This window comes from Pistacia vera, unplaced genomic scaffold (assembly GCF_008641045.1).
Source record: "Pistacia vera cultivar Batoury unplaced genomic scaffold, PisVer_v2 Contig365, whole genome shotgun sequence".
NCBI classification, from domain to species: domain Eukaryota; kingdom Viridiplantae; phylum Streptophyta; class Magnoliopsida; order Sapindales; family Anacardiaceae; genus Pistacia; species Pistacia vera.
Window position 1 is genome coordinate 214,098 of NW_022196185.1, and position 14,291 is coordinate 228,388.

At 34.5% G+C, this 14,291-nt stretch overlaps 3 protein-coding genes and 2 non-coding genes across 5 annotated transcripts; all 5 read left to right on the top strand.

The window, feature by feature from the left end:
* Nucleotides 1–3,085: 3,085 nt before the first annotated feature.
* On the top strand, nt 3,086–3,667 carry LOC116140194 (two-component response regulator ARR3-like). The gene is made up of 4 exons (XM_031425824.1): nt 3,086–3,188; nt 3,266–3,342; nt 3,425–3,502; nt 3,593–3,667. The coding sequence occupies exons 1-4, from the start codon at nt 3,086–3,088 to the stop codon at nt 3,665–3,667; spliced, it is 333 nt and encodes a 110-aa protein (XP_031281684.1).
* A 1,338-nt stretch (nt 3,668–5,005) lies between these two features.
* LOC116140208 (GTP-binding protein SAR1B) lies at nt 5,006–6,802 on the top strand. Its single transcript, XM_031425841.1, has 3 exons — nt 5,006–5,276; nt 5,382–5,513; nt 6,245–6,802. Exons 1-3 carry the CDS (start codon nt 5,148–5,150, stop codon nt 6,563–6,565), a joined length of 582 nt encoding a protein of 193 aa, XP_031281701.1. The 5' UTR covers nt 5,006–5,147; the 3' UTR covers nt 6,566–6,802.
* LOC116140225 lies at nt 5,826–5,952 on the top strand. The gene has a single exon (XR_004129579.1). It is a non-coding gene; the product is annotated as a small nucleolar RNA snoR83 (small nucleolar RNA).
* Nucleotides 6,803–8,186: 1,384 nt separating the features above from the next.
* On the top strand, nt 8,187–8,259 carry TRNAA-AGC. The gene has a single exon. It is a non-coding gene; the product is annotated as a tRNA-Ala (tRNA).
* A 329-nt stretch (nt 8,260–8,588) lies between these two features.
* Nucleotides 8,589–9,274, top strand: LOC116140195. Its single transcript, XM_031425825.1, has 3 exons — nt 8,589–8,674; nt 8,767–8,831; nt 8,927–9,274. Exons 1-3 carry the CDS (start codon nt 8,593–8,595, stop codon nt 9,272–9,274), a joined length of 495 nt encoding a protein of 164 aa, XP_031281685.1. The 5' UTR covers nt 8,589–8,592.
* Nucleotides 9,275–14,291: the final 5,017 nt, after the last annotated feature.

Sequence of the window (14,291 nt, forward strand, 5' to 3'; positions counted from 1 at the left end):
CGAATCTAAAACCGTGCATCCATCCATAATATCTTTAATTCATTATAATCATTTGAGCTGCCTACGAATGGGTTCCTAAACCCTAAACATTTCTAGATGTACCCCAAAACATGATTAGGGTATCAAATAGAAGCTAATTTGAAAACTTCTGGCTCTGTTTGGTTCATTATTGGGTAGTTTTTAGAATAATATTTTGAAAAAAGTTAAATTGGGTGGGTATTATGATGTAGAATTTTGAAAATTAACAAAAATACCCCTTATGTATATTTATTTACTAAATACCCCTATAATAAAATATTCAAAGTTAACAAAAACACCCCTAACCCACTCATTAAATACGGACAGCCGGCCACCACCATCGGAGGGTGGTCGGAGTCGATGTATCGGCGTATGACCGGCTGGATTTTGCCGATCGTGCGCCGATATAGCCTTTTCCGGCCAGATCCACCAGAAAAATGCCCGATCTACGGCTAGATCTGGTCATTGACAGCCAAATCTGACCGCATTTGGTCATCAATGACGGCCAAAGATACAGCTGTCTTTGATGGTCAACAATGACCATATCTTGGCTGTTGTTGACGACTGTCTACGGCCTAAGATTTGGTCAGAAAAGGCTAGATCGGCGCATTACCGGTCAGATTCAGCAGTTAGTGCACCATTACACTAGATTCCGGCCAGCTTCCGGCAGTGGTGGCCGGAATTTGGTAAATTAGGGTTGCTGGGGTGTTTTTGTCAATTTTAAAAAAATTGGGTTGTTTAGTTAAATTAATAAATTTAGGGGGTTAAAAAAAGTTGAATAATTTATAATTATATTTTAAAATAGGTGAACCAAACACAAATTTTGTATTAACTTTATTGGATAGTTTTCCCAATATATGTACCAAATGGAGCCAATGTTTGTAGATGATTCTTTTAAAGTTACTAATTAATTGTATTTGATAAAGTAAAAGAGAATTTAAAGATTATATCAACCACCATAGTGATTCAATAATATTAAACAAGTACAAATATACCTTGAGTGATATTTGTGATAATATGAGCATATCATCTTAATTAACTAATAAATTAATAGAATATGTTTACAAAAATCAAGGCTTAATTATCAATTAAAGCATTGATAATGATGAATCTTTGGTTTTAAAAGTTGGATTTTATGTACTAGAGGGGGTCACGTGCCCCCTTAGTGGCTCAAAAGGTAAAGCACAAAGCATCAAAGTGTTTTTTTGTATTTGTTTTTATTTTTATTTCCCTCTCAATTAAAGCATTGAATTTTTTGTTTTTTCAATTTCATCCAAAGATATTTTCCCACCCATATTAATTGGGATTTATTTTTATTCCTAGGACAAAAGCAACGTTACACATTCTGAATAATATGGTGAACAACTTTAACGTATCATGTTAATGAAAGTTGGAATGTATGGAGAATAATGTATGTGATACTATAATATGTATATTAATATTTTACAAAAAAATTTAATCAAATTAAAAACAAGTAAGGGATGACTTATTACCTTAAGTCCTTAGCAACCTTAGAGACTTTTAATTTAAAAAAAAATTAAATAAAAAAGTATCCACATTAAGGTAAAAGAAGAATTAGGCCAAGAGAGACATTTGGGGTTCTTAGAAATTTTTTGATTTCTATACTAAAATCATTGTTAAATTCAATTTAATATAAAGAAAATGATTAATTATGAATTGGAATTTTATTTAATTTCAATTAGCAATTTAACTCTTAAATTATTCATAATAACTAATATAACCATCCATTGAATCTAATTCAATGATAATAATATAAATAACTTTACTACCCTTGGTAGGTGTTAGCCAACCTTAGATAATCAACTCTCTTTGGCTATTTATCCATTCTCCTTAGTTTTTAGGTGTGACCTCTTAAATTTACTGTGGCCTAACCTTGTGCCTACTATCATAGTCTATTTCGATATGTTTCGTCATAACTCTTTATGATCGAAACTCCCACCGATTATGGTAGACATCTAACAATGCTCCATAACCCTTAAATCACAATGAAGATATACTCCAACGAACCCTTTTATAATCATACGCGCTATATAATCAAATCCTTCTGTTGTCTAATCCCAATTATGAATGGATTTATGGTATGTCAAAATCATTGTCTTAATTTTATATCAAATTAACAATCAATATATACGGAACATGTTACCATGAAACAAACTTTCAGGTAACATTTTATATACCCTGGCCGGATATTTCTCTTTTCCAATGTATCTTGACATTTATCTAGGAACTTGATATCAATCTACACTAAGTTAACGGATCCCTTCTTGACTATCATTTGTCTTCACACATAAACAACACATTGCTAAATCAGCTTATTAATACATTACATGATTAGCCTCATGTTTATACATCATATGAACTATACGCATTTATACAAAATCCAGTCGTGATATATCAAGTCTAGAAATTAATAATACACTAGTACAATCTTATGATGCATCATTGACTATATTTTAAATGTCCATGTGATTCATCATAAGTGACCATATTCGATAAACAATTCACTAACCGCTTATCTATGCTAATGCTCTAGTGATACAACTTTTATAATCACCTACATTAATACCATCACATGATATTCAACAGAAGCATTCAGCATGCCCACTATGTAATATTATTATCCAATTAATATTATCTATATAGATAATACTTTGATGATTTTGATCTTTTAAAGATATGTATCATCCAGACTTTTCACATGTAATATATATAAATGAAACAATAAACCACATGTGAAATAAGAACACTTTTTTTTTTATTAATAAAATAAAAATGTATATACAAAAAATATACAAAACATAATACCTTGTAACTGACGACACTATTGGTTCCTAGGGTATACACTAACAGTTAATGCATGTGATACATAATTACCATGTTATTGGTTTGTTTTTTGTGCATATAATCGATGTAGAGAAGACTTTTTTTTTCGATGTTTCAATTTTTTTTTTTAAAACTAAAGTCATATGTGAAATTTTTTTTTCGGTCTATTTGTTCATCATTCATATGTAAATGTTATGTATAAACATGTTATTTTTGTAAGAAAATGGACTTGTGTTATGGTCTTCAAGTTCATGTTCTGGCCGTTGATGATAGTTTCGTTGACCGGAAAGTCATCGAGAGGTTGCTCACAGTTTCTTCTTGCAAAGGTTTGTGTAAGTTCAATTTTTTACACAATTTCGCTTTTCCTTTTGTTTCTTTCTCTGATTTTTGGTGGAATTTACAGTCACTGCAGTTGATAGTGGACGGAGAGCTCTTCAGTTCCTTGGATTAGATGAGGAAAAGAACGCTAATAGCTTTGATGTGAGTGGATTAAGCAATAATTTAACTCCATTTTGATATTCAAATTGAATTTGAGCTGATTGATAATTGTCTACTACTCCAGGGTTTAAAAGTCGATCTAATTATCACGGATTCCTGTATGCCGGGAATGACAGGATATGAATTGCTTAAGAAAATCAAGGTAAAAACTCAATTTATTTTCATTATTTTTCATAATTAATAAAAAAAAAATCGGTAATTCATTACTGAATTGGCTGTTACTTTTGAACAGGAATCATCAACTTTCAGGGAGATTCCAGTTGTGATTATGTCGTCGGAAAACATTTTGGCGCGCATTGATTACTAAGCTGTGGAGGAGGTAATTAGTAATTTTGTCAACATGTTAATTACTAAGCTGTTGACGGTGTGTAAATTTAATTTTCCAAAAGATTACTTTCTCTTTTGAGCGTGTTGTTAAACTATGGTTATTCATCTTGGATTTTGAAAAATAATTCTAATGGCAGATCAAGTATGAGATTTAAACCACTTTGAAGCTATTTACCATATTTGTGGTTTACTTAGAACATTAATGTTGACGCTTGATTTTGGACGTCAACGACTCGCACGTGAGAAGCGCTAAGCGGACTTAGGAATCACACGTGATGGATTCATGAGATTTGAATATGGAGCTGAGATTATATATTTTGCAGAAAATATAAATAAAAGATTGGCAAGAGGGAGTTTTTATAGTGGTTCGGATGCAACAAGCGACTCCTACATCCACTGTTATTTTATTGATCTCTGACTATTTCTATGATTTTGCCCGTAAGGCATATAAAGATGAAGAAATATAGTGTTTTTACAGAGAAAGAAATGAAGCTCCAATCTCAGATCAGCCTCCTCCTTCAGGAAGAGGAGTGCCCATTTATTCACATTTGCACTCAATGTAATGAGTGTTTTGCAAGCTGTCTTGACACATGGAAGGCTCTCGTCCATTCATCTTTTTGAAATGAGATAAAGTTTGTGAAAATATCTTTGGAGATATGGGCTTGGCAGCTGGTACAAAGAGACATTAATTGTGCTAACATAGGTTTGACTTTTGAGGCATAACAATTAAGTTTATAGTGTGTTTAATAAGTTTCAGGGATTAATTGAAGTACGCGCAAGTTAGCCTAGACAGTCCAGTTATCAAAAAAAAAAAAAAAAAAAAAGAAGAGATTGACAACTTTTGGTTTATTAATTTGGATTGATATTTGTAGAGGTAATGGAGTAATTGAAGAGATATACAACAAAATCCATTGAATTAAGACCCACCAATTGATATTTGTAGAGGTAATATGAAATATTGCTATACAATTTGAAAATTTAATTTTACAATAAATTAAATATTGGAATCTCAATTATGGACAAATTAAAGAATTTAAAAAGTTGTTAATGGTTAATCACATACCATCTAATTAAATATTGCCAACCACAAAACCAACAATCACACTACCATTTCCAAAAACAAACAAATAAATCAAAATAAATCTCAGCCGTCAAAAACTCTATCAACGGCTCAAGTTCACCCAATTACTCCAACTACCACCAAACACCAAATCCCAATTGGTCCAACAACACACACGCAGCTCTGCCAGTCAACACTTGCCACCTCAGCCACACTACATACACGTGCCTCCATTTAAACCCCCTCTCCCTCTTTCTCTTTCTCAAATTTACAGGTTAAGTTAGGGTTAGGTTTTGCTGATTTTTACTCGTTTTTCTCTCTCAAAATTCCCCTGAATTCTCGTTTGGGGCTCTCCAATTTTTAGCCTTTTTGATAATTCACCGTTCAAGTTGAAGAACCCATGTTTTTGTTTGATTGGTTTTATGGGATTCTTGCTTCTCTCGGGCTATGGCAAAAAGAGGCTAAGATCTTGTTTCTTGGCCTCGATAATGCCGGTAAAACGACGCTGCTTCACATGTTGAAAGACGAGGTTTAATTTTTATTCCTTCCTTCATTTGGTTTTTATTTTTTTTATTTATATAAATAAATAATAATAATAATAATTATTATTTTTTGTCTTTTGGTGATGAATCAGAGATTAGTTCAGCATCAGCCAACTCAGTACCCAACATCAGAGGAGTTAAGTATTGGAAAAATCAAGTTTAAGGCTTTTGATTTAGGAGGTCATCAGATTGCTCGTAGAGTTTGGAAAGATTACTATGCCAAGGTTTCATGTCTTAATCTTTTAGTATTTTTTAGCTATTATAATTTGTGACATCCTAGAGTGCCGAGATGTAAATCCTTGTGAGGTTACTGGAATAATCTTTTTGATAACGTCATGTTGCGGTGACAGCTGATTGGTGGACGTTTCTGAGCCCACTACCCTGTTACGCTTTGAGTGTGAGAATTGTGAATTGTGTCAAATACCTCATTTGTGTGCATTATTTGTAACTGAAAATTGATGTGTGTTTGAAAATCGAAACTGTTTTAGGAAATGGTTTTTGTTGTCTAATTTGTGTGAGAATTTGCTGCCACCATGATCCCAGATGATAATATGTGTGATTATTCTGATGCATGCGAGATAAAGAGTAAATAATAATGGGAGTTCGCTGATAGCGCCTTTGTATTTTTTACAGGGTTTTCTAATTGTAACTGACCGACCATGTACTCTTACCATGCCATTTTATTAGATGTTTATGAAGATATGATGAATTGGAGTGGAAGCATGTGGTGATTTCCGTTTTTAGATTTTCTATTATGCCTTTTACTTTTTGAGTTTAGAATTTGCTTTCCCGTGATCAGTATTATGATGCATTCTTCCTAGCAAGTGATTATATTTATTAAGAAAACTACAGGTTCATATATACACAAATTTCCTTTTCAGCCAATATGTTTTTATGGCAAGCTTAGTAGGAGTAATGTACAACTAATATGAGACCTTTTTTTTTTTTCGTGAAGGTGGATGCGGTTGTCTACCTGGTAGATGCATATGACAAGGAGAGGTTTGCTGAGTCTAAAAGGGAGCTTGATGCTCTTCTCTCTGATGAGGCCTTGGCAAATGTTCCATTCCTTGTTTTGGGAAATAAGATTGATATTCCATATGCTGCCTCTGAAGATGAGTTGCGATATCACCTTGGCCTGACCAACTTCACCACTGGCAAGGGTAAGGTCAATTTGGGTGACTCAAATGTTCGCCCCCTTGAGGTATTCATGTGTAGCATTGTCCGCAAAATGGGTTACGGAGATGGGTTCAAGTGGCTTTCTCAGTACATCAACTAGAAAAAAAGTAGAAAGTTAGAATTTGCTATATTTTTACTTTTTTCTCTAAATGCTGTCACATACTGAATTGAGTGGGCACAATTTCTTTTGAAGTTAAAGATACTCCATTTCCCTCATCTTTTCCCCTGTGAAACGAACAAACATGCACCGTTCATGCTATGATAAGAATGAGACTTGTTGGATTGATTGATCATTTGTCATGTTAATGAGAGCTATACTGCAAAGTACTTGAATTCATTGTTTTACTCCAGCTATAATTTTACTTTTGTGTACACGGTAACCAACACAGATATGTTTAGGTATGAACCAGGAAGTTGAAGCTTTTAGCTTGTTAAGTATGTTTTGCCTATTGCTGGTGCTAGTTTTAGAGTGGATAAGCTAAGGATAAGTCAATCCCATTGTTGGGTATCAATTCAATGAGATATCTTGTTCATTCTTGGATAAATGAGTGAGATAAAGATTAGCCCTGCTAAAGCCAACTAAATGCTGAATCTAATTTCTGCTGTTCCAGTCAAGGTCAGAGTTATTTTAATACATTGCTTATCTAGTGTGTATGAGGCATACGAAGTTACGAACAGACCTTATGCCAATCCTCCGAAGAAATGCCAAGTTGAAGATTTGACCTTTATGGGTGGGTAAAATGTTCTACATACTACACTAGATCCTCTCAGGAATATAATTAGTAGTTAATGAAACTAAATTACAGGAGTAAAAGAACAATACCCAGAAGGCGTAATTTCTGATAATTAGGTTGGATAATATGAAAAGAGGATCTGCATTCACCTTAACAACAATTGCATTAACAAATGATTACTGGTATATGCATGTAAAAGGGTTATTATTACCCAAACCTCAATAGACATTGAAATATATAAACCACTTCCTGGAAAAGAATCAAAACCCCATCTCGATGCTTAAAACTTTCTGATAATGGTAGGTATGATTTATATTTCATTATCTTTCAAGGATGGATAATAACAATCCGCATGTAAAATTCAATTGCTAATAACTGATCAGGTGACTTGAATTACAAATACATTACATGAGAGTAAATTATTGCCTTTTTTCTGTCTGATTTAGCATTCATCTACATCACTGATTTATGACCATGAAGTAAACAAAACTTTTCGCCACACATCAATTGGTTAAGGCACAAGGAAGCTGATTGGCGGGATCCCTCACGGGTTGCACTGTCGACTGACCTTAATTTTCTGTAAAGAGTTCGAGTGTGAGCATGCTTATCGGGACCTGAAAGATGGTAAACTATGTCTGAGCGGGGTGAAGCCAGAGGAAACTCTGATGGAGGCCCACAGCGATACTGATGTCTAAATCGTTCATCTGACTTTGGTAAAGAAGCGAAAAACTAATCGAACCGTCTAGTAGTTGGTTCCCTTCGAAATTTCTTTTAGGATAGCTAGAGTCCACAGGCGAGTACTATCAGATAAAGCCAATGGATTAGAGGCATTAGGGGTGCAATGCCCTTGATCTATTCTTAAACTTTAAATAGGTAGAATGGTGCAGCTGCGGAATCAAGAGTTCCAAGTGGGTCATTTTGGTAGGTACGGTGATATGAGATGATCAACTAAAGCTATATATATTTTTTGATAGCCAGATAACAGAAGGGGATGTAGCTCAGATGGTAGAGCGCTCGCTTAGCATGCGAGAGGTACGGGGATCGATACCCCGCATCTCCATTTCATTTTCTTTTTTGCTTTCGCAGTCGACAACTTGTAGGTAGGTAGAAGCAAAATCTATTTGACAAAGACAGTCTTCAATATTCAAACACTTCAAATCGGAAAGTTATAAAACTACTACAAAGTTGGTCACTTACACACCAACTTCACTCCATTCATCTCCAACCATAATCTCACATCTGATCAGACTATCAACCAACTTTCTTTTCCATTCTAATCCATGCATTTGTCCTTATCTCTAAGTTTCCTTTTCTTTTCTTGAACCCTATTATATACGTAAGCTTTCACATTTGATTCATTTCTTTTCTCTTCAGTTCACCACCCACATCAGTAATGGCATTCTTGATTTTCCCAAAGAGAAAACTATTCATCTTAACATCCATTTCCATAGCCATACTTAGCTGCTGCCACTCAGGTCATTCATCCTTCTCTTTGTTTTTATCATTACCCTGTTCTTGATTTTCTCCATATGGTTGATTTTACAGATATAAATACATGAACATGCAGGATATGCAGATGAAAACCCAGCTGAACGGGTTGCACAAGCCTTGTGGTGTTTCAACAATAGATTTGTAAGTTAATAAAATAGCAGTTTGTTCCGGACAGATAATTCTTGTTTTGCATTTTTTGTATCTTTTTTACATGGTTTTAACTGGATGATACACAGATTTACAGTGGTTGTGATGAGGCATATAGATTGAACGAGAGTGGAATCTTAAATGTGCCTTTTGAAGCTACTGATTCCTTCTGTCGTGGACCTTGCTTAGCTGAAACACATTATGTGCTGAATTGTGTTGATAGAGTATTATCAAACTTCATCTTCTCCAATAAGGCCACTGTTCGCGACATCAGAACCGCTGTCAATATGGGTTGCAGCTACAGCACCCAAAGAGGCAACTTCAACTGGGCAAGGTATATTCAAGGAGTGACAGGCAGTGCACAGAAAGTTGCCAATCTCAACACCTTCAATACCGCCTTTGCAATACTTGCGGGGACTTGTTTCTTGATGTTATAACTTTCTGTAATGTTAAAAATACTCCTGAGACTGGTTTATGTGATGATATAATATAAAAAATATGCAGACAAATCCATTTTTCTTCTTCTGTGTACATATTACTCTTGTTTAATTAAGCATAATCTTAACATTATGATCATGAAACTGTATATTAACTGAAGGGGCTTTAAACATAACAACTGTTGGCAAACATATTCAGAACCTATTTGATTTAAATCTTATTTTATATTATTTCTGTGTTTTGCAAACGTCAAAAGCTCCTTCAGAACACAGTCTTTTCATTTTCCCACGTTCACTTTCACGGGTTCTTCCTTCTTCACATTCACGGATTCTTCAGTCTTTGGAGTTGACACCACCGCAGGCGTAGAAGCAACAGCCTGAGCAGCTTCATTCTTAGTGATCACCTTCGGCTTCACAAATTCTTCTTTCTTTGAAACTTTCCCCTGAACAGGTGTAGTTTGCATCTTTGGTGTGGAACCACAACTTGAATAGCTATTTCCACAACAACTCTTCCTCTCCATCTTCTTAATCTGCTTCTTTAATTACTCGACAACTTTCTTGAGAACTGATGAGAATATTAGAAGGGAATATTGAGTACTTATAGGAGAGGAGATGAAGTTGGTGGTATTCTTCTTTATTTAAAGTTTGACGAAGAACCCATGAGCCAATTATATAATGAGTGCCATGCATGTACCTCGAAAGCGCACAAATTAATTATATCAATCCTAAACTTTTGATCTTCTAGCTACCTACATAAACTATTATTTCCATTATTCAACATTGGTATTCTAAAAAGCAAGGAAACATTTGCTCATTCTGAAGATTATGAGCATTCACCATTTTTAAGAGTATTTGTCATGTTATGTCCTTCTATAATGAAAATTTTCTTCGATTTTATTATTACATGTAAGATAGCCAGTTCTCTTCCCCTTTAAGTTTAGTATGCATGCAAGATTAAAACATAGTAATTAAACAATGAATTACTTCAGGGACTTGAAAATTCTGCAGAAAGATGGTATACAATAAGTTCTGCAGAAGAATTGGTATGGCTGTAACATCATTATTACACTAATGCTGCTTCTACACTGACCATTATTACAACGATTCGGTTTCTTATAATGGTTGATTATACTGTACAATATACATAGCATCATTATATGAGGGGACTTCCACGAAAACCGGATTGAGGAACTAACTCAAACTGACAGGGAAATTATATAATTAACTTAAGCAGCAGACATTTCCATGCTTAATCTCAACGCCTAGCACCACAACGAATATTTTTGGCAGGTGATTCTCCCATCTTCGGTGTTGCAATGCATTGAGGATTGCTTCTTCTGTGTGCAAGCTTTTGAAACAGTTGACATGACACATACGTTTGCTTCTTTGGTGTTGAAGCTCTTGAAAATTTTGGCACACAGCTTCTTCTACAAAAACATTTTTTACCCATCTCTTCTACTTATTTTCTTCATAATTTGATGAATCAATATGGGGATTGCAATAAGTCTACCATGCATGTTAACTTCACTTTCTGCATTTTATCACTCTGCAAATGATACATATATGGCATGAAGGATCGTCTTAAGTACCAACTGCTATAATTTCCTTGAGTTTCAAGAGTTTCATCTGTACGTTTTGTTATATGATGATTGAATTTCATATAACAAACTCTGTTAACAAGTTTCTGTACAAAGATTGATATTGTATTTCTCTCATCAGTTCTTCATTATACCAACGCTATTTTGTATGATTATAATTATAGAATAGAGAGATTAATCAAAACATAGTAATACATATATTTCTTGAAGGAGCTTTAAACATAACTGTAGGATAGTAATAAAACCATCAGAAACCATATTAAGAAACTAATTCAATCTTATTTTATATTATTTCTATGTAATAAAAACGTCAAGCTCCTTCACAGCACAATCTTTCATTTTCCCACATTCACTTTCACAGGTTCTTCCTTTTTTATCTGAGTCTTCGGAGTTGCCTCCACGGCAGGTTTAGAAGCAACAGCCTGAGCAGGTTCATTCTTGGAGATCACCTCCGGCTTCACATCTTTTTTTGGAATGTTCACCTGAACTGGAGTACTCTGCATCTTTGGGGTACAGGCACGACTTGAATAGCTACTTCCACCACAACCACAAGAACAGCTCAATCTCTCCATTTTCTTATGCTTTTGTTGACAACTTACTTCAGAATTGATGAAAATTTCAGAAGGGAATGTTGAGTATTTATAGGAGAGCCAACGAGGCTTGTGGTATTCTTCTTCATTTAAAGTTTGATAAACCACGAGTCAATTATTCCTCAAAGTGTGTGTTCATGTACCTCGGAAGTGTACAAATGTATTATATTAATCCTAAACAGTTGATCTTCTGGCTGCCTTGATAGATTATTATTTCCATTATTCAACATTGAAGTTCTTCATTTAGACCAATCAATACTTGCTGAAACTAATCCTCTTGACACCACCTTCTATATATGTATAACTTCTACCACTTTTTCGCCTCAAATTGCATATGAAAACTTGATATATATATATATATATATATACACATACACAGACACACAGAGATTTATAAGTTCAGTATAAGACTAAAAAATTCAACACTTTCTGTATGCGAGGATTAATTCTTATGGAAGGTGTTCTTTAATACATTAAGGTCATAATAATTTATGAAAAAAAAATGCTAATTCTGCTTTTACTTTGACTGCTTAAGCTGTTGATGTTAGACTATGAGTCTGTTTATGTGCTTCTTCATTAAATTTATTAAAGACGGATTAATGGTTCCTGTTCAATGTATATATATACTATTAAAAAACATGACTATTCAAATTCTGTACAGTGAATGGACCCCCCATATTTCCAATGTATTTGAAGTGCAAGGATCTTCAAAGTCACAGGTCTCTTGGCCTGGTTAGATCCCAATTATTGTGTGATTTAGCTTTTTTAGCCTTATAGTTAATATTCATAAGAAAAGTAAGGAGGTATAGTATATTTTCATGTGTGTATGGGCAAATATCTTTCAAGCACAGGTTTAAGTTCGGCCTCAATGGGAAAAAAAAGAAACACCTCAAAACGTATCTTTACAAACCAAGAACTACGAGATCGCCTCTTTCATTTCATTCTGGGGTGACGGGGTTCTTACCATTTGAGCCTAGATGGAAATACGTCGCATATGTTAGCCTCTTGAAAACGTTGGCACATAGCTAGCTTCTACTTCTTTTCTTCATAATTTGATAAATCAATTTTGGGATTGCACTCAGTCTACCATGCATGTTTACTTCACTTTTGAGTTCTTCTCTGAAAATAACTCTAGCTAGTAAGTCTAGTATACTGATATTTTATAATTTTTCTTTAATAACATTGAAAATATGGAACAGATTTACCATAAGATTAATTATCCAGAATATATAATTACTAACTATGTATATTAATCAAAACACACACCTGAAGGGGCGTTAAACATAATTGTTATTATCAGAACTTATTCTATATTATTAATTTTTGCCGATTCAGAACACTATCTTTCATTTTCCCACGTTCACTTTCACAGGTTCTTCCTTCTTAACAGTACTTAAAGATTCTTGCTTCACCTCAGTCTTCGGAGCTGCCACCAGAGGAGGTATAGAAGTACGTAGCAGCCTGAGCAGCTTCGTTCTTGGTGATCACCTCCGCCATGACAATTCGCATCTTCTTCTTTCTTTGGAACAGGTGTACTCTGCATCTTTGGTGTGGAGTAACAACTTGAAAAGCTACTTCCACAATAGCTCCTTCTCTCCGTCTTCTCCTGCTTTTGTTGACAACTTTCTTGAGAATTGATGAAAATTTTAGTAGGGAATGTTGAGTATTTTTAGGAGAGGCAATGACGCTGGTGGACAGAAGGATTGATGAACCTCAAAGTGTGTGTGTGCCTCCAAACTAATTAATGAGTGCCATGAACCTAGCTCGTAAGTGCACAAATTAATTTATCCTGATTAAACATTTGGTCTTCTAATTGCCTACATAAATTATTTCCATTATTCAACTTTGAAGTTCTTCTTTTAAACCAACCAATACTTGCTGAAGGTCATGAAGAATCTTCACAGTGCAGCATTTTTTAGAGTACTATTGCGTCATTTAGCTCTCCTTTTTATTGGCCTTCTATGGTGAAAACCAACATAGATTCATAGCTAAGAATTGTAAGTTCAGAACTGTATAAGACTGAAGAAATTCAGCAGTTTTTGAATGGATGTACTAATTTTTTAATTCTTATGGCTTGTTGGTTTCAAAGCAGAATTTGACGACGTTGTCACATTTAGTTTCACCACTGGTGTTGCAGCTCCCGAAAAAATTGACACATTGTTTGGCTTCTTTGGATCCCACTTCTAAGATGGACTCTTGATGACCCTAACTCTCGACTCCTGGGGTTCTGAGTAGCAGAGCAAATGTTTACAAAAGGGTCTTTTATGGTTGGATTGCATAACATAAAACAAACACCATATCTAACACATGTTCTTACAAACAACCTTATTGCTTAATCTCAACGCCCAGCAGCACACGAATCGTTTTGGCTGGTGATTTTACCATCTTAGGAGTTGCGACCTTCGAAATGTTTGACACAGAGACTTGGTTCTTTGGTTTGCAAGCTTTTGAAACAATTGTCAATGGTGTTTGCTTCTTTGGTGTTGAAGCTGTTAGCATCTTTGGTGTTGAAGCACTAGAAAATTTAGGCACATAGCTTCTTCCACAACAACTCTTTTTTCCCATCTCTTCTACTTCGTTTCTTCTCAACTTGATTAAGAATTGAAAAGTTGATACATAATGCTATTACGTACGTTATATTTATAAGGCTTGAGAAATGCAAGCTTGTGATCATGTTCTATCTCATTTAGTGTTGCGAACAACCCCATGAGGCACAACTGTTCGTTCCTCGAGTTAAGTTTAATTAATTGTGACCCTTCAAATGAGCGCCTTGAAAGTACTGCATGAACAAATTAATTACCAAACATTTGATCTTCTTGCTGCCCAAAA

Excerpts from the sequence above, each read along its gene's own strand:
- LOC116140208 (XM_031425841.1), top strand. The coding sequence starts at position 5,148 with ATGTTTTTGTTTGATTGGTTTTATGGGATTCTTGCTTCTCTCGGGCTA. Across the intron at positions 5,277-5,381 it reads TTCACATGTTGAAAGACGAG|AGATTAGTTCAGCATCAGCC; the intron begins GTTTAATTTTTA and ends GTGATGAATCAG. Across the intron at positions 5,514-6,244 it reads GGAAAGATTACTATGCCAAG|GTGGATGCGGTTGTCTACCT; the intron begins GTTTCATGTCTT and ends TTTTTCGTGAAG.
- LOC116140194 (XM_031425824.1), top strand. The coding sequence starts at position 3,086 with ATGGACTTGTGTTATGGTCTTCAAGTTCATGTTCTGGCCGTTGATGAT. Across the intron at positions 3,343-3,424 it reads AGAACGCTAATAGCTTTGAT|GGTTTAAAAGTCGATCTAAT; the intron begins GTGAGTGGATTA and ends CTACTACTCCAG. Across the intron at positions 3,503-3,592 it reads AATTGCTTAAGAAAATCAAG|GAATCATCAACTTTCAGGGA; the intron begins GTAAAAACTCAA and ends ACTTTTGAACAG.
- LOC116140195 (XM_031425825.1), top strand. The coding sequence starts at position 8,593 with ATGGCATTCTTGATTTTCCCAAAGAGAAAACTATTCATCTTAACATCC. Across the intron at positions 8,675-8,766 it reads ACTTAGCTGCTGCCACTCAG|GATATGCAGATGAAAACCCA; the intron begins GTCATTCATCCT and ends ATGAACATGCAG. Across the intron at positions 8,832-8,926 it reads GGTGTTTCAACAATAGATTT|ATTTACAGTGGTTGTGATGA; the intron begins GTAAGTTAATAA and ends GATGATACACAG.